The 27,789-nt window shown below is 39.0% G+C and overlaps 3 protein-coding genes across 11 annotated transcripts; 2 read left to right on the top strand and 1 right to left on the bottom strand.

The window, feature by feature from the left end:
• The first annotated feature begins 2,122 nt into the window (after positions 1 to 2,122).
• Positions 2,123 to 17,390, top strand: sort1b (sortilin 1b). Its single transcript, XM_031726412.2, has 20 exons — positions 2,123 to 2,742; positions 4,239 to 4,298; positions 4,472 to 4,545; positions 4,634 to 4,736; positions 4,845 to 5,006; positions 5,289 to 5,362; positions 6,412 to 6,461; positions 6,814 to 6,941; positions 7,386 to 7,530; positions 8,159 to 8,314; positions 8,710 to 8,816; positions 10,433 to 10,535; positions 10,679 to 10,850; positions 11,587 to 11,777; positions 11,877 to 12,066; positions 12,454 to 12,570; positions 13,987 to 14,095; positions 14,562 to 14,674; positions 14,844 to 14,973; positions 15,318 to 17,390. Exons 1-20 carry the CDS (start codon positions 2,470 to 2,472, stop codon positions 15,330 to 15,332), a joined length of 2,472 nt encoding a protein of 823 aa, XP_031582272.1. The 5' UTR covers positions 2,123 to 2,469; the 3' UTR covers positions 15,333 to 17,390.
• Positions 17,391 to 18,738: 1,348 nt separating this feature from the next.
• ngrn (neugrin, neurite outgrowth associated) lies at positions 18,739 to 20,107 on the bottom strand. The gene is made up of 3 exons (XM_031726450.2): positions 19,711 to 20,107; positions 19,487 to 19,597; positions 18,739 to 19,404 (listed from the first exon to the last, which is right to left on the bottom strand). Exons 1-3 carry the CDS (start codon positions 19,944 to 19,946, stop codon positions 18,828 to 18,830), a joined length of 924 nt encoding a protein of 307 aa, XP_031582310.1. The 5' UTR covers positions 19,947 to 20,107; the 3' UTR covers positions 18,739 to 18,827.
• A 307-nt stretch (positions 20,108 to 20,414) lies between these two features.
• On the top strand, positions 20,415 to 27,534 carry nfyal (nuclear transcription factor Y, alpha, like). 9 transcript variants are annotated; one of them, XM_031726436.2, is made up of 10 exons: positions 20,415 to 20,547; positions 21,318 to 21,418; positions 22,615 to 22,698; positions 23,655 to 23,801; positions 24,155 to 24,286; positions 24,403 to 24,505; positions 24,622 to 24,791; positions 25,600 to 25,773; positions 25,977 to 26,084; positions 26,238 to 27,534. In XM_031726436.2, exons 2-10 carry the CDS (start codon positions 21,338 to 21,340, stop codon positions 26,295 to 26,297), a joined length of 1,059 nt encoding a protein of 352 aa, XP_031582296.1. In that variant the 5' UTR covers positions 20,415 to 20,547; positions 21,318 to 21,337; the 3' UTR covers positions 26,298 to 27,534. The 9 variants fall into 9 exon arrangements, with proteins under 9 accessions (XP_031582296.1, XP_031582293.1, XP_031582300.1 ...); XM_031726433.2 differs by having other exon boundaries at positions 22,615 to 22,701; XM_031726434.2 differs by lacking the exon at positions 20,415 to 20,547 and adding an exon at positions 20,555 to 20,844 and having other exon boundaries at positions 22,615 to 22,701.
• Positions 27,535 to 27,789: the final 255 nt, after the last annotated feature.

Raw genomic sequence — 27,789 nt, 5'->3', positions numbered from 1 at the left:
TAGCTCCTGGGACACACAAACCTGTCCACCACAATAAGGTAGCGATTCAAGGAGGTTATTACCAATACTGGTAATTTAGGGCAGCTGTGGACAAACCATACATGTGCTACATGCAGACATTTCTGCATCTCTGCCTTTTAAAGACACTTTGTATATAGTTTATTTCATGTAACATTTAATAGTGAACTGTAAATTTGGGCTTTTTTCAAGGAAGCAATTTTTATTCAGTGTTTTCATAAAAGCCTTATTTTTATGCATTTACTACCACTAGGGAGAACATACAAAAGGTTTTAAGTTTGAAACCTTTTGTCCTCCACGATGAAAAATGGCTGAATATAAAAACTGTTGATTGACTTCATGGTGTGCCCATCAAAATGAAGTTCCACCCCTGTCTGCATGGATTGTCAGCAGGGCAAAAGATTCAGCTCCCACATACCGAATAACTGACATATGAAATTATCTCACAGGCCAGATATAATTGGATGCGGCCTGTGAGCTGTACATTTGACACCCCTGGTCTAAACATTGTATCAAGCACTGTAAATAGATCATGTGTGACCCCCTATTAGATCCTACTTTCTTTTATATATTAATGAATTGCAGAGCCAAAATTAATCTGGGTGTGGTATTTCATGTTTTTCACACTTATTAGTCAGAGCTTCTTAAAAGTGGAACTTTTCTTTCAAACAATTGTTCAGGCACTAATTATGGCTGATAGGCTCCACTAAACAGTTTAATTTGTTTTAATGACAGTACAAGGTGAGCAGGATTTTTTTTAACGATACCTGATATCACAGCAAACAGCTAAATGTTAAGTGACTGCACAGTAAGAGTGATTGATAGATATTGAGATTTCTGCAGATGTTAGATGAGCATTATTAAACTCATGTCATGTGTTTAACGTGATTCTCGTCAATGTGGGTCAAACTTATTTACACAGAGGCTCTCCTTTCCCACAGTCTCAGTGAATGGCAACGCCTGTTTATGGGCTGGGTGCTCAGGCAAATTAAAGTACACTGTGCCATTTATTAATATGACTAATTTTCCTCAGCACACTGTACAGCAGGACTGGAAGATTCTGGTTCTTTTAGAAAAGCTCTGGTCTCGTTTTTGGAAGTCACATCTCGAATGAATAAAACTGGCTTTGTTCCCTACCTTTTATTAGCTGACTATGCAGTGGGAGGGAGTTCAGGTCCATTGTAAGGCCCCTTTGTGAAGGAATCCTGCTTCACAGTTGTGATTGTCTGGTTTCCTGAATGTATCTGAATAAAGAAACATACTTTCAATAAACAAAACTAATAGGATATCCTTGATGACCCAAGAAACATTTGGGAATAGCTAAATTCTAGATTCAAACTCAAGTTTTCAGGGAGTTTTATGCCACTGAAACTTGTTCAACAGGTTTTTTATTTTTGGCTGCCATGCTATGTCAATGTTTTTGCTGCTGGCAGAGTTGCTGGACTGGCTTGAGCCACAACACTCAAGTAGCATGACTTCTGATCTAGTCTACCCACCTTCATTTATATGACAAGATATTATTTTACTCCTTCACAACAGATTTGCTGAAAAAACTAAAACCCAGAGTTGAAATGTGATCACAGGTATTGGGTTGGGGGTTTTGCATATCCAGACAGCTAAGGATTGTTTTGAATTTGGGTTAAGGGTTGTTTTAAGTTATTTTGAACACATGACCAGTAGTCATGGGATTAATATGCATCACATGCACAATTCTAAATTAGTCAGAATTGAAACAGAATTGCTAAATGTACTTTGAGAGGGTGCCAGGCCATACAAAAAATCTACTTTGATTCATTTAAAGAAAACTGAATCATACTGTATGATTGTATGTGAAGATAACTGAGAAAATGGTTAAACGTCTTTACACTGAAAGAAAGAGCAATTTCACTGGTCTGGCCCACTTGAAAATGAGTTTGACATCCCTGATGTAGAGTAAATAAATGTATGGTTAATCGTGGCTCGTATATAAATGCCAGATAATTCCTCCACTCCATTCCATCCCTTTGGCACTGCCTTTTCACAATTGAACCAATTGGAAGGCCCGATAGGTGGGCCACAGTTGAAGACCAGCCAATCGCAGCGCCACTCTGCATAGAGCATTACGACCTGCAGACACAATTCGTATTTTTGTCACAGTGTATCATGTTTGTTAGGAGTTACTCTGTGGATAATTGGCGGTAGCACGCCGGCTGATTTGCAAGATTACGATTTTTAAAAATTTATTTAATTTGCGCTACCGCGGAGTGAGACAGTGGGAGCTTTGAGGGCGCTCCGTGTTTCCAAAGCCCAAAATAGTCGCTGTCAGGAGGACTACTGTTTTGTTGATGTCATCCGCGGCAGAGCTGTAGCGACCTTCAGTGTTTCTAGACAAGAAAACAAAGACGTGTTTTTGTTTTGTTTTTTTTAAATCCCTCTTCTTTTTTTGTTTTGTCAGTGACAAAAGGAACGAAGATGGGACTATTGCTCCGCGGCATCCTGCTGTTATCGGCTTGCACTTTGACAGCAGGTGTAGATTTTCAGCTGGGCTCCAAGCCCTTCGGGCAGTCGGGTTTTGTGAGGCGTTCAAACACTGAAGGGAAAGCTGCGAAAATCGTAAAGAGGTCTCTGCCCGCATGGCTAGCTCCATCACCAAACCACAAGATAAAAAGAAGAAGCACCGAAGAGGACGACTCGTGTAAAGCTCTTCAAGGATATGCCACCAAGTTGGACGCCAACACCCACGATGTAAGTTACCAGCTGAGGTCCTGTTACACTTAACACGTCTGACGACGAGAAGATGATACGCAGGTGCTAAGCAGGTGCAGGGACTAGGCCTAATAAGCTATTCATTGCGCTCATACTCATCAGTGAACTCCGATGTCTTCTTATTACCTGCATGTCCGGTAGCCTAGAATACATAAACCAGTATTTTTGTATCAATAAACATAGGTTCAAAACAAAACACCTTACGTGTTACCATAAGGGATTTTGCAATATACCCAGTACTTTCCCCAGGCTCAGGCAGTCTTGCAAGGTATCACATTGCCTTGTTGCTTAACACCCCTAGGCTGCAATGATTTCTTTTCTTTAATATTCGGAGCAGTGAGGTATACTGTATTGAGTCTTCCTCATGCTTTAGACTTGCGTTGGTTGTTCAGAATGACAACAATGCCTCTATAAGGTTGCACTGAAGTCATTTTAAGCATGGAGCTGTATTCTGGCATTAAACTATCCAATCTTTCCTCTGCCTTCACTCAGTGAATATGCCTGAATGTTTCCAGGAAAATTGGCCCAGGGGAAATCCATGTGACTTGCTGTGCGGCAGTTATTTTGTAATTAAAGCTGTTTTTGTGTGGTATCAAAAGCAGAGAGTTTAAGGTTCAGAGATTGTCTTTTTCCCCCCCCCTTCTTCATCTTTGTTTATACCATGTAATCTATCCAGGAAGAGAAAACATCTGATCTACTCAACTATGCAATTCTTTCCACAAAGCAAACGAGAGTCCTGTGCTGCTTATTTTCCTAGCTCCTCACTGCCATGTGATCAACTTTGCATTGCAGTCTTTGTATACTTGTCCCCAGTAATCTGGAGTTGATAGAATTCCCAGCGGCTCAGCCACCTCCTTGCCCTTAGGATAGTGCTGCAGGTTCAACCGGTACTGAAGCTACTTATGGTGAAAAAGACCCATTGTGACCATCCATACAGTTGATGAATAATTGGACACTTGATAGAACTTAAGATTTAAAGCTTTCATAACTGACTCTGACAATTAAAGCAAGTTTTCTTTGTTTATGTTTTGCCCTAGCCCTACAGCTAGATCAGCTAAATACAGCTAAGGTTTAATTTCCCCCAAAATTATATTCTGAAAATTAAATTACTTGTCTTGTGGTATTTTGTAGCTGCGTTCGGAAGTTTTTCAAGTAACTGCTCGAAGCTTTAGGTCTGCTCGTCTGTTCTGATAACAGAATAGACACTTTGTACACTAAACTGTCTATGCCAGAACACATGGTGAGGCGAAACATGCTGCCAGTCTAAGCAAAAATACATTGGAAGCAAAAACTCAAATAGGCTGTGGCTGCAGTTTATAATTGCAATGTCAGTTTGTCCCTTTTTGTGAGCTCAGCTGAATAGTTGTTCTGTTTCACACAGTTCACACTGCTGTTAAGACATGCTGATCAACCCTCGCTGTTTGCCTTTTCTATATTTTACATATTTATGAACATGTTTTGGCTGTCTTTCTCAGTTTGAATTCCATGACCTGAGTGGCTCGGTGTCGCTGGCTTGGGTTGGAGATGGCACAGGGGTGAGTGTACTTATCACCATTTGCACCTAACATGTTTTACATTAGATTTGTGGTGTGGTTTTTGCAAACTTGGCTTTGTAGACTTAATGCAGATGACACACTTAAGGGTCTTATGCACTTACATAAATGGTGCATGCTCCACTTTCCTCAAGCTAAACCTTCTTTCTTGGCAGGTTATTCTGGCCTTGACAACGTTTCAGGTCCCTTTCTTCATGGTAAAACTTGGACAGTCGAAACTCTATCGAAGGTAATGGAATTTACCTTTTAGTCTGGAAAAATGCACATTGCTTATATTTTATTTGTATTTAATTTGACTGAAACAATTTTTCTGCCAGTGAGGACTACGGCAAGTCATTTCAGGATGTAACCGTCCTCATCAACAACACCTTCATCAGATCAGAGTTCGGCATTGCAATCAGCCCCAGTAACTCAGGCAAAGTAAGCCTTACCTTGATCAAGTCCTCACCACATGTACTTCATGTACTCATCAAGAATATTTTTAGACGTGAACTAACCACTAAGAACCTGTTGAACTCTGGCTTTTAGGTGATTCTGACAGCTGAAGTGTCTGGAGACCTCAAGACCCGCATTTTTGTCTCTGAGGACTTTGGAAAGAGCTTCACCGACCGGAACTTGCCTTTCAACCCCTTGACGCAGATCACGTACAACCCTGAGAATTCCAGTGTGCTGGTTGTCCTCAGCAACGACGTAAGTAGTGAATACTAAAGACCTGTATTTTGTGTGAAAAGGAACCAGTTAGGATTCAAAGTGGACTGTTTCTTTCAAGTTGAAAGCTCAAGTAGTGCCTCTGCATGCATGTATTACATCACATAATTCAATGAAGTTCAAGTGTTTCGTACGTTTGCACAGAGTGCATTTATAAGCATGGCTTTTGAGTCAGTGAACTGGTTTATAGAATTCTGTTCTGCCCCATGTTTATGTGGGGCTGTTGCGGATACGTACTGACTTATTCTTTGTTTCCTTTCTCAGTATGAGCTGTGGCTGTCTGAAGACTTTGGCGTGAATTGGAAAAACATTCACAGAATGGTGTGTCTGGTAAAATGGTAAGAAAAGACAAACTGATAGCTCCAGAATCTTCTTCAGGTGCTCAGTGAACAAGTACAAACTTTATAACCACAATAGCAAAAAGTTTCATGGAATTGTTCTTAGTCACTTTAAGGGGGAAGTAGAGCAAAAAGCTTTCTTACTGGTATGGCATGAAGCAATATTTCAAGAAGTGATTGTACAACCTGCAAGGCAGCATGACTTTTAGTTTTTTAAACAGCCTCATTGTTACAGGCAGAGGAAGACGGTGAAGTTCCACCTGTCTCTAATATAGTGCTTCATTGTTTATCAAAATAAAATATGCTTAAACCTACTCTCTTCTTAATGTGTTTAAAGTTATGCAAACGTGCCCCTTTGATGATTTAAGATAAGCAAAGGGAGATATACAATTTTTGTCATTATGGGACATACATGTTCAGTGGTTTTCTATCAGGGTTTATTGTTGCTGCACCTTTTTTCTTCCCCCCCCAAATGGGCACTAAAACTACATTGCAGTCATCGGCTGTTTAATTACCCATGTTGTGGCCAAGCCCTTGCAGCACAAATGCTGTTTTTCATGGCTCTTCCTGGTATTTGTCACAGTCTTATCTAGTCTTTTTAGTTTCAGCTTCAAGGCTGTGTTGTCTAGGTGTCCAGAGGAACTGCGCGTTCAAAAAAGTCTTCCTGAAACATAACCTTTGATTACTGTCCCTAAAGAAGTTAGGCTTAAAAGGCTACAGGAAAATGGGTCACTTTCATCTGGGTCAGGAGTTTTCTGAACACAACACTCAACAGAAACAGAAAGTACATATTTATAAAGGGCTGATTGTATTTGATAAGCAGCATCATGTGACTTGCACTGTGAAGCAAGACTTCAAGCAGTCTTACAGCAGCAGAGTCCTGTATTAGACCCGATTTCTTCTTTGTTGCAAGAATGCTTCTGCGTGCACTGTTGTTTATTAAGATGCAAGCATACCATTACATACTCATTAATAAAGCAGTGTACATTTGTTTTACTAAATATGTCACTGACTGTGTAATCACTCTATGATCTCCATTCTCCTTCTAGGGGAAGAAAAAATACAATCTACTTTACAGCCAGCCTCAACGGCTCCTGTAGTAAGTAATTCCCCCATCTAACCAAAGCTGGAGTAAATCAACATGTACTTTAATCTCATTTATTTTTGTGTTGTAGATGACTGGGGAGCAGTGCATGAAATATGTCTCTTGAATTTATTTAGGGCAGTGTAGAATTTTTCACAAGAAACATAAAAAATTTAAGTGGAAACATGCATCACACTGATGTATACTCCCAGCCAGCTGTAACTTCCTCCATATTTTCATGATTTAGGCTGTCATTATTAGCTGCACTTATATTTTTGCATGCATTTGTTGCTCTTGCATGTCTAAGTTGTGATTTTTTTTTTATTTTTTTTTTCTCTTTTTTTTTTTCCTTCAATTTATTTTTCAGTTGATCGAGGAATGCTGGAACTGAGGAGGACGACCAACTACGGCAAAACCATCAAGACTGTTGCCAGTAAGATCTACTCTTTTGGCCTCGGCGGACGCTTCCTCTTTGCATCTGTAATGACGGGAAAGGTCAGTGTACAGCGGGTTGTAGTCTAGATAATATGCAAACTAGATCAGGTGAAATATTGTTTGTTTGCCCTTCTCTGTTTATGACTTTATTATTATGTTGTAGTACAAGCATATTCAAAATAGCTGTTCTTTCTATTGGTTTGTTTTTTAAAGAGATATCACTTGGTTCATGTAACTACACACTTATGAGGAAGTTTGAAAGTGACATCGCGACTGATGGAGAAATTAGCAGAGAGCAATACAATCATAAGCATATTCATGTTCCTCCCTCAGGAGAAGTCATTTTTACTCAATTTATCAGAGCCTACATATGAGAATAGTTTGCTAAATGTTCTTCTAATTTGCCCCAGTACAGGTAAACAGTATTAGTAATAAAAATATGTGAGCTGTTCCTGTCCTCACCTCCCTTCATCTGTTTTCTTTCCTTCCCCACCTTTTCCACAGGGCACCCTGCGGACAATCCACGTATCAGTGGATCAGGGTGATAGTTGGAACATTGCCCAGCTGCCTCCTGTTGGTCATGAGCAGTTCTACTCTATCCTGGCAGCGAACGATGAAATGGTCTTCATGCATGTTGACGAGCCAGGAGGTCAGCAGATACAGAAACTCTGTCCTTTTGCTTTTAGTGAATGTAGAGAACTGAATGAACTGAAAGCATGGTAATTATTACTATGTTGCGCGTTTGTGAATTACATTATAGTTCTTAAACATGTAAAACTGGTTGTGTAATTTCACTAATATTGTTAATTTTTCTTTTAGTTTATTGTTGGGTTGACCTAAATCAGACATCGAAAAACTAAGCAGATTTACTTCTTCTTTAATCAGTGTGAAGGTTTTTACTCGTCCCCACATGAGCAACTAGACCTTCAACATATTAACCTTGTACTGAGTAACAAGTTACATTCAAAAGTCATACATTAATCATTAATTGTCATTCACAGCACTTCTGATGACTTTCATGTTTAGCACACAAAGCCAAATGTGATTTTTCTTTTAGATGCAGGGACTTTTCTGAGTGAGCCAAAGTCTTACGTGGTAGTTTGAACAGTGCCTGCAAATGGCTTTTGTTAAAAAGGCCCTAGAGCTTGTTACACCCCACCTATGCGTCAGAGAGTGTGTCTTAGCATATCTTATTACAGAACCGGCCCTGAAACAGTATCTTGAAACGGGTATTATTACCTCACATTACATTTTAATACTTTTTTTTTTTTCTACAGATACTGGATTTGGTACAATCTATGTGTCAGACGACCGAGGTACTGTGTATTCCAAGTCACTGGAGCGCCACCTTTACACCACTACGGGGGGAGATACGGACTTCACTAATGTTACTTCTCTACGAGGGGTTTTCATCACCAGTGTCCTGGCTGAAGGTAGATCTGTTCTAACTCTATTCTATTTGAATTTTCTTAGATAAAGAAGTAACAACATATACATGTAATCAGATTCCCCCTGAAACACACACATGCATGGACGCAATACATAGACATGCACGCACAAAGACACACATACACACACCTGTGACTGCTCTATTTTACACCAGAGAGATGGTGTTGTATAAATATTTAAATAGCTGCTCAGTGTTAGATGTGTTACCTCTCTGAAGTAACTGAGCACCACCTAAACCTTGCATACAGTATAAATCTGACCATTATTACATATTGCTGGGGAAAAAACATATTGAAGTTTTTTTCCCCAGCATGCCATTTCCAGACAGGAGTTCCCACAAAGTTTCTGCAACTGTAAAAGTTTTGTCTTGTCGTTCCAGATAACTCTGTGCAGTCTGTGGTGTCCTTTGACCAGGGAGGGGAGTGGGTGCCCCTCCAGAAACCTGCCAACAGCAAGTGTGATGCTACAGCCAAGGACCCAGACAAGGTAAATAAAATATTAGAAAAATAAAAAGGGAAAATGGAAGAAGTTGCTGTGTTTAGAGAAAAAACAAAAACAAAATAGATCTGGCCTGGTGAAAACTGTTGTACATGTCTATAAAGTACAGGGTCAAACTGTGCTCTGAGAAATCAGTTTTGAAGTACAGATCAAAGCTTATGTTGGTGAGACTAGGGCTGGGTTCTTCTTCTTCTACTTCTTTTTTTTTTTTTTTTTTTTTTTTTGAGCGTTGATATATGTTTACGGTGACTTATTGTTATGTCACGAGTATAAAATAATGACATTAAAGCATAAATAAAATAAAACCACACTAATCAATAAATAATCTATTTTAAAGCTTTATTAGCAAACATTAAATATTTAGCCCAGGACTGTGTTGTCAGGCCTTAAAAGGCTGCCTGTTGTAATGTCTTTTTATTGCTGATGTTTTTAAACACTGTTTCTGCAGCAGCCCTGGGAAGTGTGGCTTTAAAAACGAGCTATTTTTCCTGGAGTTATTCCTTTAGTCTTCGTGGAACAGATTATTCTGTCATCTGGAAAAACACTTGTTAGCCTTGAGTAATGTGTTACCTTTGCCTTACCTGGTTCTCTGTCACTCTGGCATGTGTTAACTGTCGAAGCCCTGCGCGTAGTAAAAGTTCAGCCCAGAAGCAGTGTAATGAGAAATAAAGTAAAACGAGTGCTGTTTTTAAACCTAAAAAAATTCTAAAAAGCAGATGCAGCTCTTCCTTTAGTCCCGATTTATGTTGATGAGAAAAAGATGAGGAATACTTTATGTAGCCTGTATTTGATATGTGTTTTAACTCCAACCCAGACCTTCCTCTCTTCATATGAAGAGGAAAGGAAACAAAGGATTCAGATTGTTGTTTATAAACTCTACAGACTTGAAACTGTAGGTCATGTTGGGCGGTGAACACTTGATGTAGTTTTAATTGTTAAGGAAGCATTGACAGTGTTTTGGTATATCAAGCAAATAAAACTTGTGTAACTTGTGTTTAGTTCATGTAACTTACAGGAGCTCAATCGTGGATATGAAACTGATTGCCCTGATTGTGTTAGTAAGGAATGCTTCTTTTTTTATTGCGTACAGAGGGAGTGTACACTCTGTCAGTAAATATGAGCGTTGCTTGGATAACAAAGCCGTGTGCCTGTATGATAGAGGATTTGTGTTAAATATAACCCAGTGGTTTAAGGTTATTGATTCACCAAGCTTCCTCAAAAATTTACCCCAAACGTGCCACCGTTCTTTACTAGTGTAGCAACAGAGCTCCTGCCATCTGTGAACACTGTTATGCTACCTACTCAGCTAGCATTACTCAGCATTCACTTCAGTCTTTTATAATATATTAAAGGAGTTATTTGTATATTATTAGTTGCTGTCTTTATATTATTATTATTGTGTATGTGTCGATCAATGTGATTTAAAGGTCCCTTCATATATATTCTTATTAGTAGCTAATAATATAAATCATTAAAGACACTTGAAAAACCTCAGTGTTTGTGTTCACAGGTACTGTGTAGTGCTATTTGAAAACTAGGAAACAAGGACCAGCACATCTACTACTTAATACTATAAATAGCTGTGTTTGGTTTATTATCTGCAGTGCAGTCTTCACATCCATGCTGCCTACAGTACTTCTCAGAAGCTCAGCATCCCCATGCTCCCTCTGACTGAACCAAATGCTGTGGGTCTCATCATAGCTCACGGTAAACCTCAGAGCTTTCATAAAAATATTTTTTAAACTTTTTTTTTTTTTTTTTTTTTAAATAAACTTGAGCATAATTTATCTTTTAATAAATATGGCTTTTTTGCCCTTCTAACATTTCTTTATCTGTATTTGCTTTATCAGGAAGTGTTGGTGATGCCATCTCAGTGATGAGACCAGATGTGTATGTGTCTGATGATGGTGGCTATACCTGGATAAAGGCTCTTGATGGACCCCATCACTATGCTATTCTGGACTCAGGAGGTCTGCTGGTGGCCGTGGAGCATAGCATGACAAACCCTGTCAACAAGATTAAGTGAGTTGCACTTAAAGGGAACGCCAGACTTGTTTAACTGGTATTTACTGATTTAGCTGACTGTGTCCAGCTAGAAATTCAGATCTTTCCATTAATGTGATGAAATACGAACATGTTTTCTTTCATGCCATAATCATAACTCTGGGCACTTTTCCATAAATGTTACAATGGTATTCTTACTAAGTTTGATCTTTATGTATTACTTTCACTTAGCACAGGTCTCAACTGCCACAAATAATCAATATGCATGCACAAAACTACGGTGTACTGACATGCAGTCTTTTGCCTGTAGTAAATATCTGTGCAAACTCTCGCAATGTATGGAGACTAGAAAATATTAAATTCAATTCAGTTTTATTTATATGGCATCAAATTACAACAACAGCTGCCACAAGGTGTTTGATATTGTAAGGTAATGACACTACAATACGTAAGAAAACAGAGAAAACCCCAACATGTAACTCCCTATGAGCAAGTGCTTAGGTGACAGTGGGAAGTTAAAACTCCCTTTTAACAGGAAGAAACCTTCAACAAATCCAGGCTCAGGTAGGGGCGGTCATCTGCCGCGACTGGTTGGGGGTGAGGAATTTGTATGCAAACTCTTGGTCTTTGCCATCACTGTCATGGACATGTTTGAACCAAGCCTTGAGGAACATGAATGTAAAAGTTTATGTGTAATCCATAAAATGCTGTTGCTTTTAGCCTTTTTGCTGATGTTGGAATATTTTTCTGCCAGATTTTCTACTGATGAAGGACAGTGCTGGAATGAGTACAACTTCACCAAAGATCCCATCTTCTTTACTGGACTTGCATCAGAGCCAGGAGCACGTTCTATGAATGTTAGTATCTGGGGCTACAGAGACTCTTACCTCAGCCAGTATTGGACCTCGTTTACCATTGACTTCAAAGAACTTCTTACTAGAACATGTGAGTGATGCGATTTAAACATATTGTTTGTCAGTAGGTTTTTATTTTAAATTAAACATGGTGTAATACTAACAAATTATTATTATTATTTTTTTAAAGGTGAAGACAGGGACTATGTGCAGTGGTTGGCCCACTCTGATGATATCAGTGATCCCGATGATGGTTGCTTGCTGGGCTACAAAGAGAAGTTCTTGCGTCTAAGGAAGGACTCGGTTTGCTGGAACGGGCGCGATTACAAAGTCAGCACCCAGCCAACCCCGTGTTTATGCACCCTGGATGACTTCATGTGGTAAGACTTTAAATCACCTGCTCAAATTGTCAGAATCCTCAACTTGGTGTCATTATGTCAGGTTTCAGCGGATAATGTTGCAGTTATTTTTGGCTACTGAGAATAAGTTTTGAGTGGAGACTGTAATATGCTGAAGTATAAGCACCACTAGCTAACTGTAACTGAGTGTTGTTATTGATGATCAGACTGTTGTAGATATTTTGCTGGAGCTCATTCAAGATGTTGTCTTTGTAATGAATGGACTTTAAAAACAGAAATGATTTTAATTTTAGCATGAGGAAATGAGATCAAATTGCAGTGTAAAAGCAAACTGGAGCGGCTATTTCCCCATTAACGAACTGGGGCTTCAAGGACTTATCAAATGTGGCTTTGTGTGACTGTTTGCAGTGACTTTGGGTACTACCGTAAAGAGAACAGCTCGGAGTGTGTGGAGCAGCCGGACCTGACAGACAAAGTGTTGGAGTTCTGTCTGCAGGGCAAAGAGGAACAATTGCAGACTAGTGGGTAAGACTCCAGCTTCAACCTTCGTATCCAAGAGAGCTCTGCTCCCCACTATTGTTAGTTTAATGTTAAACAGCAGTACTGACAGCAATATTATCCTATAAACAGGGTCTTGCACCATCACTTTATTCAAAGCAGCATGCTGGCACTGAGCTTTGATCAGAAATGGTCTACTTGTTTTACAATATTTAAACAGATATGATTACACAAGTGTAAAATGTGTTTTTTCTTTTCTAAAAGAGAAAAAAGTGTTTAGAATGAGGAAGTAATTATCACACAGAGTAGTTAGTCTAAACTGTCACCCTTATCTGCTTCCTCTAACGCCATAAAGTAAGAGTGCATGTAAAAAGGACATTTTTATTTAGGCTTGGTTGTCTCACTGCATACCTACCAATCTATAAATGTGAATAATTGTTGAATTCAACCCTTATGGACTGGGAGTGAGGCAATATATCATATCTCGTCTTATTTTAAAACTTTATCAAAAAATTAATGTGAAATATTAATAGATGTATTAAAATATATAGATGCTTTTAAAAGGATACCTTTTTAATGCATCCTCCTGGTGGTACTTATTGAATAATAGAGTATAAAAAAATCAAAGTGAACCAAATTAGAAAACAGATATAACACTTTAAAATTGAATACTAATAATAATTTACAAGCACACTCCACAATGTAGTGAATAAAAACATTATTTTTTTGCTTTTGGGGTTTTTATTTCTCTTCCTCAGCAACATGGATATTCTAATATGGATGTAGATGATAGTCTTGTAAGGTCTTGAGTATTGCTGTGTCATAATACAGCAGTTCTGTATTACAGTATAGAATTTGTATGTGGTTAACGTGCTGTATCACATGTTTATATGTACAGAAAAGTGCAGAATGTAAGGTAGACTGTTTTATTGATGCACGTGAATTTTCAATGTAGTTACCTTGTAATTTATTACTTATCACAAGTACTTGGTTCACAAGTACTAGTCAGAGCCAAATAAAGCACAAAATTCATTTAAAATTTAAAAGCCTAAATTTGTTTGTGATATTTTCTGTGAAAAGTTAAATGGGCCAAAGAAGAATTTATTTTACTATTATTCGTTTGTTATTTTTAATCTGAATCTGCTTTTTGTTGTAAAAGATTTTTCTGTGTAGAGCAGTTTTCTTTTTATTTGGTAAGATCTCAGTGAGCCAGCAATCCAGTGTCTCTAAGAACCCCTGAATGTCAATTGTTTAGTTTCAGGTCTGCTTATGTAACATAACTTCTTATCATGTAGAATGAGTGTAAATACAGCCTGCTAGGAATAGCTTTTAAAACTGGGTTATTATACAGTCTCTGTCAGTCAAAACCACAGCCAAATCCCCAGCAATCATGCACTTTTGATAGGCGGATCATGCAGTCATCACTGTGCTCTCGGTCCACAGCTACAGGAAAATCCCTGGGGATAAATGTGAAGGAGGAGAGGTGCATTCGCGTAAAGAGATCGACCTCAGCAAGAGGTGTGTGAGTGACCTAGTCGGCCCGGAACTTCTGGTCAGTATCTCTGCATACTAAGACTTATTGTTCATATTTATCCATGTAAGCATACTAGTTGTTTCAAATGACTGTTTAGGTTCTCAGAACTCCAATTGCCATCTTTTTTTCAAGCTCTCAAGACTAGTGGTTCCGTAGTGTAGTGGTTTACACAAATTTCCTCGATTTGAGACTGGGAGGAGACACAAATCCCTCTATGGGGTTTCACCAGGAAAAGAATCTGGTGTAAAAATGCCGCATCAAATATAGATAGAACTTTATTAATCACCTGGGTAGGTTCCTCCAGGAAATTCAGTTTTTTTGTTTGTTTGTTTTGTTTTTTTCTTAGATAGATATGCAGACCAGTCTGTTGTAGTGACTCTTTATGAACGAGGGAGCAGCTGAAAGAGCCCCCCCCCCTGTTCATATTCAAGTATATCTCTTCCTATACTGCCATTTTCTTTTTTGTTTGCTCTTACGTTCACAGGTGGACAATAAGGCCTCCAAGTCTGTGCCCGTTGTGATAACAGTCGTCATAGTCCTGATTCTGAGTATTGCAGCAGGAGTAGTCTTTGTCAAGAAATATGTCTGCGGTGGCAGGTTAGTATACCTTGGCACACAGGATTTTACTCCAGCGGATAACCTTAGCCTGTCTACAGGAAAATATGTCGACCATAACAAACTTTGTTAAAAATGCTCTTCATGTTTGCTTTGCATAGTTTTCAAATGGTTGTGATTAACCTGAGCAATGTGTGAATGTGCCCTGCAGGTTCTTGGTTCACAGGTACTCTGTGCTACAGCAGCATGTTGAGGCCAATGCTGCTGATGGGATAGACGAACCGCTGGAGACCAACCACACTCAAAATGGCAAAATAGAGTTTCATGATGACTCAGATGAGGTACAGTGGCTAACTTTTCTTCCCTTTTTGAAACATGGGCAATAAGAACGATTAGTGGCTATTAAGAATATTAGCTACTGTTAATGGTGCTTTTGGGCAGCTTCATGGTCATAGAAACGAGTTGTTCATTACCTGTTTTTCAGCGTCAACAACCTAATAGGAAAAATAATAATTTAAATGTTTCAGCTTTTCAGAAAATTTTCAAATAGTACGCAAGTTTTTTAGGGGAGTATAGATAACTGGTTGGTGTTTAAAGGGAAAGGGAAATGTTTGCATATGTGCCTTTGTTTGCTTACGTGTTGTCTCTGACTTCCCTGTTATGCTCTTGTCTTCTCTTTGCACAGGATCTGCTTGAATAGCAGGCACAACCTGTCAAGCAACTGAGCAACAGGTTTCTTACAGGGCCCCATGGCCTGCCGCTGTTCCTGATGCTCTTTTTGTCTCCAGATACTTTTCTTTTCACCTTTTAGTATAAACTTTGGCCTTAGCTGCAGATGAAGAATCTGTCCTTCTGCTGTCATTGGTTCAGTCTAATGAATGTACAGAGGCTCTCTGAGACTAATGCCACAGTTGAGGAGCATTACAACGAAGGTCTCATTGTGTTTTGCTTCAGTTTTTGATTCTGTTGAGTAAGTTTGAATCCCAAAGTTATTTATTTTTAGGAGATAAAGAAATTATACCGTAATCTAAAGCTGGTTGTATAAATCCATCGCCACCGCGTTACGGGTTCTGCCTCTTCCATCACCTTGGAGTGCACCTGGAAATATTTCACACTTCTTTTCTCATGCACTTGTACATAAACCTGTTTTTCTTTGCCATTTTTTGATGTGGTATCAGTTTGGTAAGTGTTTAAAAATCAAAACAAAAAAAGGTTGTTGAATGGTTGGTAATTCTTTTGGAACACTTGACTCTTAACCTACTTTTAAAAAACTATTTGTTTGTCAAAAGCTGTCCTTCAATATTGAGGGCCCTATAAATTTGGGATCTTAAGCCTGACCAAAATGTGAAATCTTGTATTTGGAATACCAGCGTCCAAATGTTTGGCACACTTCTTCTTTAAAGTAATAAGGCATGTGGAAATTTCCATTTCCATAGCATTTTATAGCAATAAAATTCTCCGTGCACATCAAAAAAAAAAAACCTGTAGTAACATGATATTTTTAGGTTTGTTGGATGAATCGATGTCGTTGTGCATAACACATTGTGCATTAACTGCAAGGGTAGTAAAGTATGTCTGTTTCAGGACAGAAATTGTTTAAAATGTTGTCTGCAGTTCTAATTGCCTAAAGCACAAGGCCTCCTGTAATGCTAAGAGTTTGTAGTATAACATTTTTCTTAAACCTGACCTATTGTGATGAGACAAATGATCACTGTAGTCGTATAATTGTCATGTTTGTAACAATTTCAGCAGTTTTGGTACTAATCAACTTTTGGAAATTATATAACAATTGACAGATTGCAGTTCAAACATATAGTTTTAGAGTAAAAATGACAGAATTACATAATTTTTTAAACCACACAAACATATAACCAAGTTAATCAATATCTGGAAATATAGCAATATGAAAATGGCATAACTCCTGCTGTAACCATGGCTGGATAAGAGCCAAAGCCATGCCAAGACTGTTTTGTTTGGTGGGTGGATCTCTGCATTTGAAGCTGTAGTGAACTACTGTTTTGTTTTTAATCAGTCTTAACGACTCCGTCTCATGTTGTTGTTTTGTTAAACATTTGTTGCACAATTATTTGTCTGTCTTGTTTTAAAGTTTAATTTATTGGTGAAAAGCTGGTTCAGAGTGCAGTAAATTGGATGTGGTTATACAAGTGCCTGGTGTGAGGACCTAATGTGTGGCCAGCATCTATTTACTGATTTTTTTTTTTTTTTTTTTTTTAATTTATATCATCTGATATGTAATCAGTTTCATCCTGTATGTCAGTGACATCTCTAAGTTGCACTTGTTGCCTAAGAATAATTTTTGAGCAGTAAATGTCTGTTTTATATGAGCTCCCACCGAACTGCATGTTAACTCTTAATAATACTTATATCTACAGCTGTGAAAAGAAAATGACCTGTAATAACTTGGTTATTCTTTTTTTTTTTCTATGTTGGTATGAGATTTAATACTGGCTACTTTGACAAGAGAGTGATCTTGAATAAAAGCTGAGTGGACACAGGGTTATCATGTAGCTGCTTTACACTGGAAGAGACCTGGTGAGTTCTTATTACGACCATTTATTGCTTTAGGTGAAGGTAACACACTTTTTCTTAAAAGTTAAAACTGCTGTATAAATGAAGAAGTCATTGTGATGGTTCTGTACATATACAAGGTTACACCTTTTTATCTGATATGTTTCTCTTTTCTGTATATTTGAGACAATTTTCTTTGGGTTTGCCAATAAATTCATATGTTCCTCTATTTTTGCTACGTGGTGGTTTGTCACAAACGGCAGTAATGCAGAAATGTGAGACTAACAATAATAATGGGTAACTGTCAACTGGGGATATTTTCACATGATTTATAAAAACCTAGTTCCAAACAAACAGAATCACATGAACCCAGATTTTATTCACAGTAGAACAAAGAAAACACATTTGTTAGAAGAAGAGGGGATGTTACATAATAGCACTCTCCAAACTTTTTGGACACGTCTTTTTACCATCAAATTCAAAATATTTTTCTTGTTATGGTACATGGTGGTTCAGTTTAAATGTGATGTTTTGTGTCTTTGACTGTGGATGAAATGTGGCTTTGAGATTTGCAGATCACTGCATACCGTTTTTGTTTACATTTTACAAAGCGTCCCAGTTTTAAGATTTTAAAAGGATAAGTTCAAAATTGTAGTTGTGTAACAACTGCAGTAATCATTCCTCTGGCATCTGAGTGCTTCTTTGGGGGCAATTGAATTGACTCTGAATTTTGCATGGATGTTGGTACCAGATGGGCTGGTCTGAGTATTTCAGAAACTGGTGATCTACTGGGATTTTCCAAAACAACCATATTTAGGATTTACAGAGAATGGTCCAAATAAGAGAAAATATCCTGTGATCTCTGTTCTTTATGTGAAAATGCCTTGTTGATGGCCAGACTGCTTGGAGCTGATAGGAAGGCAACAATAACTCCAATAACCACTCATTACAACAAAGGTATGCAGAAGAGCATCTCCGAAGGCACAAGTTTGGGCTGCTGGTTGTGGTGTAAGGGTGTGGGAGATACTTTCTTGTCAGACTTTGGGCCCCTAGAGTGTCAGATTACATCTAACCTGAGTATTGTTGCTGACTGCATCCATCCACATATGCACAAGTTAAACCCACCAGTAGGATACCAAAGCTCAAATCATCTCAGACTCGTTCCTTGAACGTGACAGAGTTCACTGCACTCAAATGGCCTCCACAGTCACCATATGTCAAACCAATAGAGTACCTTTGGGATGTTGTGGAACAGGAAGTTTTCATCATGGATGTATCACATTTTCATCAATTGTATGACTTTATGATGTCATACAATTCCTATCATGTCAATATGGGCCAAAATCTTTGAGGAATATTTCCAGCACCTTGTTGAATCTGTGCCACTAATACTTAAAGCAGCTCTGAAGGCAGAAGGGGATCCAACCCAGTACTAGCAAGGTGCACCTAATAAAGTGGCCTGTGAATGCATTTGTCTATGACTTATATAAAAATTGACACAGGGATAAACTGGGAAGTCAATACATGGGTGAAATGGGCGTGAAATATCTGGACGAAAAAATATATAAGTGCAAATATCTTTTGCACAAAGATTCAAAATAACTTTTATTTGGTAATTTGCATGACCCCAACATTGCACATGCTGAGCTAACAACACAAAATATTCTCAGATTCTATACAAAAAGTTTCCATCTGCATCAAAGAAATCATTCCCAACTTGGACTGCTGGAGAGGGCTTTTCCATTTTCATAAGCTCTTCAAGTTCTTCCTCTGTCAACACCTGTCCATCCCAACTCTCTTCATCCTCCTCTGTAAGCTCACTCTCATTAGTGCTGCGTTCTGTTGTTTCTGTCACTGTGGCATCTTCACTAATACCAGCTGCAATGTGTCTGGGCTGAACAGTAACAGGGACAGGACTCTTAGCTAGGGAACGTGAGCCATGACCTTGAATCACCTGAGTCTGATTAGCCACAGGGATCAAAGCACCTTCTGTGCTCCCAGGTGGGAGTATGGCTTGTGAGTTCCTTTCGGGCAGTTTCAACCTGTCCTGCTGTGTCTTAGCACCTGAAGGCAGCACCTGCTGGCTCATTTTAGCCATTACTTTTGCATTCTGCTTGGCTTTTCTTTCAGGAGAGGAGATGAATTTGCTTCTCAGGACTCTCAGGATCACATCATGGCTGACAGAGAAGCCTTCAGCCAGACGCTCTACTGTCCACTCGTCTGGCTGATTTTGCTTCAGATATCTGAAAATTGAGAATTCATATTAGGCTTAATTTAAAACACTTCTTAGTTTACCGTCTGGCCAAACTTAACCCTCATCCTCACCTGATCTGCTCAATGGCATCCCAGGTTAACCTCCTCTCTGGAGCTCCTGATGGTGTCATCTGCCTCCTTAATATGTGATACTTCACAGTCTTCTGTCTTTTTCTCTCTTCCCTGAAACAAATCCCCAGAATATTTAATATATCTTGTCATAAAGACACCATATATTTATTATTTAACATCGTTTTACACTGGAGAAATGTGTGAAAAGTCCTACTGAATCTTACTGAATTAAGGCTTGCAGTTTGTCCTCCACGTCCTCCAGCTCGAGTTCTCCATTAGATGTCTCATCGCTGTATCCTGGTCTGCTTGATCCTCTGTCTGCCTGCGCAGGGCCCTGTCCCATCCGTGCCTTGCTGGCCCCTCTGCTTGCAAATCGGCAGTTGCTAGCACTCACTGAGGGAATCCGAGATGAAGCACCAAATTTGGAGAGGAGGGAGAGTATCTGCATAGACCTGGCCATGCCAATAAACGATGTGTCGTCCTTTTTTCCCTTTCGTTTTTCTTTTCTTGTTTTTTAGGGAGTCACTTAGGTGTCATGATAACAAAAACTTATTTTACTATAAATTAAAAATAACCTTGCTGCTCACGCACTCATGGTACCACTCATAGAAGTACTTCCGCAAACACTGGGCTCATAGCATAAAATCGGCGCTCTACTGCCAACTAGCGCTACGGAGGTAACATTATTACGTGTCCCTGTGCTGAACAAAGGTGGTTACCTCGACCATAACACTACTTAAATTGCACGCGTTGCAGGTTTAACGGTACTGATGCGAGAATAATTTCCACTGATAACATAATCGAATAGCAGTTAACATAAATAATACAAGTCAGGAGAAGTCCGCTAAAATAAGAAAACTCAAACTAAATGGCGACATCTGCCGAGGGGACAGGGACACTGCAACGCTGCCTCGCCCCCCTGTTCAAGTGTCACGCAGCTGCGCACCTCTCTCCCAGTCGCCGTTGTTTCATTTGCGCCATTTTGTCCGCTCACTTTGTTGATTGGGCTTTAGCAAGCTGTACTGGAGCCAATCAGAGGGAAACCGGACAGCGAAGATACGGTAAGGAAGCCCCGATTGAAGGCATTGGTAGTTGTCAGCACGGATTGGTTTGTCATGGACCAACCAAATTACTAACCCTGCTTAATGCAAAAAACTCAAATTGCAGTTTGATTTCGACCGCTGCGTCCCAAGACCTACAAATAGCTTCATGTTTCTGGCGTTGGCCACCGCGAGGAAACATGATCCCCGCTTGGTCCACAAGCCTTAGCTAGCGTTAGCTTCTTCGCTAAAATATCGTTTCTCGAACAAAGAGAGTGGGAATAAAGCCACCGTTCGACCGTCAGCAAACACTGCCAGGTACATTATAATGAGCTGTAATAAACAAGCTGCCCACAAGAAAATATCCACGTTCGGAGTTGACGACACAAATAGTATCCTTATGCGCTTTCTAGAATTTACCACGCTTTTAGCTAGCGGACTGGCGCTAGCCGTGTTAGCTTCCCCAGTAAAATACCCGCTAAATAAAATTCCCCTTTGAAGGAGTCCAGCAGCTGACACAGCTGTGTCCTCCTGGGGGGATCATGTTTCAGCTGAAATTCGTAGACTTCACATTTGACACAGTGCGACACAAGTCGGTGTGAGGAAGCACTATAAGGTCCTATTTAAATATTGAGAACAATGAATTGAAAACACGTAGATATCGGTTAAAAAGACGGGTTTTTTTTGTCGTCGTAAAAAAAAAGAAGATCATTTGTTTACATATAAAATGCACTGTAAACCATAGAAATCCAATATTGGCTCATTTGTATGTTTTGTCTTTGCCTCATCAGGTTTTTCACGGTAAAAAGCCATGGAGCAGTACACCACTGCCACCACTACTACTGGAGAGCAGATTGTTGTTCAGACAGCTAATGGACAGATCCAGCAGCAGGTGAGCTTAGGGTTGACAATTTTATTCCTTTTTTAATTAATTAATTATTTTTTTTTAAATTGCCCTACCACCAGATATGAACTAATATGTAGTAAGATTATGAATACCAGCGGGTCAAAATAAAATAAAGTTTTAGGGATTCCAGTTGGATCATTGGATCTCAAATCATGGTGTCATTTCTGATCAGTCCTCCCAATTTGCCCTAAAAGTTTATGGTCTAGGGATTACCTGTGTGTATAAATATAAGTCGTGATACCTGTGATCTAAGTATTATTGAGAGTGATATCAACTATTTATTAAGATATACATTTTTTTTGAAAAATGTCCCATCAACCCACTTTCAGCATGTTTTTTTTTTTTTTCACGCTTTGAAATCCGAGGCAATGTTTGAACATGGATATCTTTAACACTATTAAAGATAAAAGTGAAATTCTTTACTAAACTCTTGATTCATTAAACTGAACCAGCATCTGTAAATTGGGAGAGAGAAATTGGCTAGATCAGATATGAGAAAAATTAAAGCAGTCCTGCAAAGTCTAATATTTGAGTAAAGATTAATAAAAAAATTCACATTGTAAAAGACAACTAGTGACAATTTCTTAACGATATATAGCTGTACTTCACAATAATGAAAAATAACATGTATAATAATTTTTAACATGAAATCCTCGGTCACAAACATGAAGAAGATGCTATTTTCATTCAAGTTTCATGCTGGATTGAGAAAACATGACACACATTTATACCACAAAAATATTAATAATCCAAATAGAACAGATCTTTTGTAATTACTCTACCTATAACCAAGAAAATAATTGTTTAAAAATATGCAAACTTTTTAACTTTTCAGGTCAAGTTTTTAAGGTAATTATGTTCAAACTTTGCTTGAGTTTTCAGTGTGCAGATTTTTTTCTGCCTAAAAGGCAGAAAACTGGGTTTACTGGCTTTTTAAAATAAACAAATCTAGAAATATTTCATATATGAAGCTAACACTTCAAAGCAGGCATTATATATATATATGTCCAAGCTTCAGACCATATAATTTTTAGGCAAATCAGAAATGGTTGAGTATACATTGTTTTTAAAAAAAAAAAAAAAAAGATTATTTGAGATGCAGTAATCCAGTTCCAATTTATTTTCTTGGTACTTTGTTGTTGAGTCTGTATGTATGAGTCTGTATCCTGCCCTGCCTGCAGACACAAGGCACAGTGACGGCTGTGCAGCTGCAAACAGAGGCGCCAGTGGTGACGGCCTCAGGCCAGCAGGTGCAGACACTCCAGGTAGTGGTGTCACCGCCGCCCTGTGTCAGTGTCATGACTGTTTCACAGCCTACCGGTTTGCATGCCATAGCCAGGGCTGTTTGTATTTTTATTTTTCCAGGACCCATCTGTGCTGTTTGGTTCATCATTTCCCTCCCAAGCATGTCTTGCAACTGCACGTTCCTCAGCACAGTGTTTTGTGTGTCAGCCTCCGGTTATTGCTTTTGTTCTCATGGCTGTCTAAACTGAGTTGTGCTTGTCTCTTGCTATTAAAAGCAAGTTTAGAAAGTCAGACGTTCTTGTTCTCAAGTGCCGATGGCTGTGGAGAAAAATATGCAGAATATACAACAGAACATCTTTCTGAGGTCTGCATGGATCCACATCCATTACTGGCTGCCACTGTTCATCATAGTCTGATATTTTTCTTACTGTTGTGCTGAATAATGTCAGCAGGTACCGTTGCCCTTGCAATTTTTTTTCCTGTCATGCTGCTGCTGCTGCCACAGACCATAATTTGTACGCTGTGGTCACTTTATGGATGTAAGATGAAACATCAGTACTTGCCAAGTTGAACATGTAAATGCAAATTAATTTTACCAACATCTTGACCAGAAAGGTACAGTAAGCAAATTCAGTTCTTGTAAGCTCTTGTTTCAGTAGCAGTATGGCTGTAAATACAAGACCTAAATTCTACATACAGAAGTTTTGTATTTTTTGTAGCCTAAGCTCATGAAAAAATGATTAAACATAAACTAGATACATTGGGTCCAGAAACAATCTATGCTATGTAACAGGATGCTTTCATGTTTGTATTTTAGGAAACAAAAAACGTGAGATCAACAAGTGCTTTTATCCACAGTGTAGAACCCTGGATGTTTCTCATGTCATACCACTTGCATGCAGCTCTGCAAGTCACAAGAGACATTGAGACGAACACTGTCAGTGCTGCTGTAATAGCTGTCTGAATCTCCCTGTAGGTCCAGGGACAGCCTCTGATGGTTCAGGTGAGCGGTGGACAGCTCATCACATCATCAGGGCAACCCATTATGGTGCAGGCCATGTCCGGGAGTCAGGGTCAAACCATAATGCAGGTCCCTGTATCTGGAGCTCAGGGACTACAGCAGGTAAAGTATCTAAATGAAATTATACATTGTCTTTTAAAGCAACACTGTTTACTCTGGAATAATATTAATAGTAAACTAACTATTAGTATAAATTTGGAAGTAAACGCTGAAGTTTGAGAAGCACTTTGTACACTGAGTAGTTTTTGTTTTTGTTTTTTTCCCCCCTGTTGATATTTTTAGTGTTCATGTAAGAATAAGTTGATAGCGAGGTAGCAAAATGTACTTTTTTTCAGGATCTAGACAAATTATAAATTTTTAAGGTGTTTTCAGTCAAGTGGATCCATGTTATTCTGTTTGCTATGGTGTTGATCTATAATCCAGTTACCCAATTATGTTTTTGTGCCTGTCTGTAGATCCAGCTGGTGCAGCCAGGTCAAATCCAGTTGCAAGGTGGTCAGACTCTGCAGCTGCAGGGCCAGCAGGGTCAGCCTCAGCAGATCATCATCCAGCAGCCCCAGACCGGCATGACAGCTGGACAGAACCAAGTACTAAATTTTGAAAAAATTAAAAAAGCAAAAACCCAAGCTTCTTATTGAAAAGCTATTGAATAAATAAATCCCCATCAAATGATGTAAAGTAATTTCCCCCCCTCTCTATCAAGGGACAGCAGATCAGCGTGCAGGGCCAACAGGTGGCACAGACAGCTGATGGACAGACCATCGTCTACCAGCCTGTCAATGCAGATGGTACTGTCTTGCAGCAGGGTAAACTAGGCTGTCTTTCACGTTTTGTGTTTGACTTCTGCTTTCTAGACTTTCTAAATAGGAGCATGGGTGAGTTGTCATGTTCAAAAAGTTCTGGGATGATTATCTGTTTGCAGGAATGATCACAATTCCAGCTGCCAGCTTGGCAGGTGCCCAAATTGTACAAGCAGGGAGTGCCAACACCAACACCACCAACAGCGGCCAAGGCACTGTGACCGTCACCCTGCCCGTCTCTGGCAACATGGTCAATGCAGGTGGAATGGTCATGGTAAGGCCCTGTACAGAGGTACCCAGCACCTTATTACCTTTGTTTTTCCTAATCTAGACTCTCACATGGGTGTATGGTAAAGGTCATGGGCTTAAACATATTTTTTTTTATGAATGATCACTGGTGTTTTCATAGGTCAGTTATAATTATAGCTCACCTTGTCAAACCCTAAAATGAACACATCCAGGTTTGTTTAACTCCCCTGTAAACCTGTGGTCCTTCTAAACAGGTGATTTTTGGATAAGTGCTCTTCCCAGGCTGTATCCATGTTAAATACAGTTCACATTAGCATTTTGTTCATAAGTAAAACTAATAATGTTTTGGAAGTTTCATTATTTCTTACTTGGTGCTTATATTGCCTGAAAACAACAAAGCATAAATAGGGTTCCTTGAATTTAAGTCCACATTTAAAAGATGCAGTGTTCACTGCATAGACTGTAATCTTAATGACGTGAATGTTCATCCAAATCTGGCTTGTCTTTGAATGCTATCCATTTTGTACAAACAGTAGTTGATGGGCAGTTTCATTGTGTCATTTTGCTCTGGACTTTTCAGGTTGGGCAGCTTGCATCCTTAAGCTAGTAGTTGGTAGAATAAACTGACATTGTGAAATTTCCTGGCAGTGGAGATCCAGTATGCAATTGTTGGGGAGTCTAAATAAGAATGACTTAAAACATCTGTATGGGTGTGGAAGAGCAGTGTCAATTTTCTTTTTCTTTTTTCTTTGTTGATTTGAATGGATTGACATTTGTCTTTTTGTGAATAGGTTCTGTTGTAAAATGCGTGACATATTTAGCACTGTGTCTTTGTCTTCTCCTTCAATCAGATGGTACCTGGAGGTGGCGGCGTTCCCACAATGCAGCGAATCCCATTGCCAGGGGCTGAAATGCTTGAAGAGGAGCCACTGTATGTCAATGCCAAACAGTACCATCGCATCCTAAAGAGAAGACAAGCTCGGGCTAAGCTGGAAGCAGAGGGCAAGATTCCCAAGGAAAGGAGGGTATGGCACTTCTGTCAAATGTATAGACTTGAGTGTTTTGAGAGGGGGGAAAAAAATCCCCATATAGATTTAAATTTTTCTGTGTTGTACTCTGTGTGTGATTTTTAGTGATGGTCTTGTTGTGAACCAAATTTATAATGAGAGTAAACTTCAATAAATACTATTAATGTCATGGACTAATCCACCTTCTTTCTGTCTGGCAGAAATATCTACATGAGTCTCGCCATCGTCATGCAATGCAGCGTAAGCGGGGAGATGGCGGTCGTTTCTTTTCCCCTAAGGACAAGGAAATGGGTCTGGGATTATCACAGGTAGGAAGCTGTGTGTAGAAAGAACATAGCAACTCAAGCCTATAATGCTTATTGCAAATTGTCATACACTTAAAACTGTGAGATTTTAAGTGTATGAGCTCAATTTGCTTTTGTGACCTCCCTGATCTTTCTGCCCTTCTGATTGGGCAACAGCAGGACGTCGCCCAGGCAGCAGCAGATGAGACAGTGGCTCAGATGATCCGAGTTTCATAGCACTGTCACTGACATCATCACTTCTTTCTGAACTCTACCCTGCCTGAGACTCTTCATCGCAGCTGACCTCCTGCCACCACTTTTTCCTTTCATTTGTACTCCCTCCTGCCTCACCGCCATACACCAAACCACAGTGCTACCACTGGGCTCTTTCTGTTGTCTCTACTCCTACACTGGTCTTCCAGGGAGCTGGCTGTATGGCTGCTGAGACTATGGACTTTTCTGGCCTTGTTCATCCAAAAAAATGGATGCCGTCATGCTCAGCTTATCTGGTTGAGCACTAAGGACCAGCTTTTTATTTTCGTAAGCATTAGTTTTGAAAATAATGAAGCTAGTGCCAGGAAATGACAGCCATGAAGCCATACTCTGTCAGATCCTGGTCTGTTTGAAAATGAGATTTTTGTCACCAGTGGATGCTTTTTGGTTATATATTTTTTGTAAATGGTACCAGTTGTGTTTTTTCTTTTTCTTTTTTTTTAAAGAGATATTCTTTATGCATTGATGCTACACTGCTGTTCTTTATGTAAGCGCCCTTCTTTTGAAATTTCATCTTTTTAAACCCACATAGTGCAGGGGTGGTCTCAGCATGCCCTGCGTTCACTGAGTAAAAACAGAAATGTAATACTAATGTGAAGATTTTGTACAGCCATTACTTCCCCAATGTGTTTGGATACACCTACTGATTTGCCCAGTTGTGTGGATGCATTTTATACAGTTAGTAGTTAGTGTTTGTTGGGAAAAAAGTAGTTCAGTGTTGCATCACCTTACGCACTCTTATCCACATAGTTACATCTTCATCGTTCAGTCCATCTAGGTGTGTTTTTTTTCTTCTTTGTTTGAATTGTTTTTTACCTGTCAGATGCAGTCCGGCAATGTTATTTTTTTTAAATAGTACTCTGACATTGTATTCATGAAACCTTTGTCAATTAAATTTTATTAAGTGACTCAAGGTTATAGGTGGATTCTACTTTTCTTTTTTTACTCCCTGATTGTGTAGAATTTAGACTGTCATCTATTTATTTAAAATGTCCCCTGAGACTTAGCCAATGCCATGTAGTTTTGTTTGCATTATAATGCCTTGGATGAAATTTGCTGGATTTTTTTTTTCACAACTATGTTCATTAGAAACTGTTTTTCTCTTGTTGCATGAGTATAATTGTCAGATATTTTGGACAAAGTAACATACATTTCAATTTTTGATAAAGATGATTAAAATTCTGTGTACAGTCTGTGTGAAGCCTTTGTGCACTTATTTCATTTTTTTTTTTTTTTTTACCCGCATTTATTTAATTTGTTCATAATGAGATGTCCAGCATTGTGCAAAAGTCTTGAGCCAGCCCTCATTTCTTCATATTTTGCTAGGAAAATAGGGAATAGGTGTAAAGTTTGTTTCAAAACCAACATGTTTTGAAACAATCCAAAAAATAGTCTACAGCTTCCCAAAGCAAAAGCTGTTGGTGAATATTTTATGCAGCCAAAAGTTCCAAAACAA

Source organism: Oreochromis aureus, linkage group 20 (assembly GCF_013358895.1).
Source record: "Oreochromis aureus strain Israel breed Guangdong linkage group 20, ZZ_aureus, whole genome shotgun sequence".
In the NCBI taxonomy this organism is placed as follows: domain Eukaryota; kingdom Metazoa; phylum Chordata; class Actinopteri; order Cichliformes; family Cichlidae; genus Oreochromis; species Oreochromis aureus.
Note: the sequence above shows the minus strand (reverse complement) of the source record. Positions and strands in the feature narration are given on the sequence as shown.

What these genes read in the sequence shown, in the direction of transcription:
- nfyal (XM_031726433.2), top strand. Translation starts at nt 21,338, where the DNA reads ATGGAGCAGTACACCACTGCCACCACTACTACTGGAGAGCAGATTGTT. An exon ending in AGGTGCAGACACTCCAGGTA is followed by an intron (nt 22,702 to 23,654) that starts GTGGTGTCACCG and finishes ATCTCCCTGTAG; the next exon opens with GTCCAGGGACAGCCTCTGAT. An exon ending in TGACAGCTGGACAGAACCAA is followed by an intron (nt 24,287 to 24,402) that starts GTACTAAATTTT and finishes CTCTCTATCAAG; the next exon opens with GGACAGCAGATCAGCGTGCA.
- sort1b (XM_031726412.2), top strand. Translation starts at nt 2,470, where the DNA reads ATGGGACTATTGCTCCGCGGCATCCTGCTGTTATCGGCTTGCACTTTG. An exon ending in AACCCTGTCAACAAGATTAA is followed by an intron (nt 10,851 to 11,586) that starts GTGAGTTGCACT and finishes TTTTTCTGCCAG; the next exon opens with ATTTTCTACTGATGAAGGAC. An exon ending in AAATATGTCTGCGGTGGCAG is followed by an intron (nt 14,675 to 14,843) that starts GTTAGTATACCT and finishes TGTGCCCTGCAG; the next exon opens with GTTCTTGGTTCACAGGTACT.
- ngrn (XM_031726450.2), bottom strand. Translation starts at nt 19,946, where the DNA reads ATGGCCAGGTCTATGCAGATACTCTCCCTCCTCTCCAAATTTGGTGCT. An exon ending in AAACTGCAAGCCTTAATTCA is followed by an intron (nt 19,598 to 19,710) that starts GTAAGATTCAGT and finishes GATTTGTTTCAG; the next exon opens with GGAAGAGAGAAAAAGACAGA. An exon ending in GATGCCATTGAGCAGATCAG is followed by an intron (nt 19,405 to 19,486) that starts GTGAGGATGAGG and finishes CTCAATTTTCAG; the next exon opens with ATATCTGAAGCAAAATCAGC.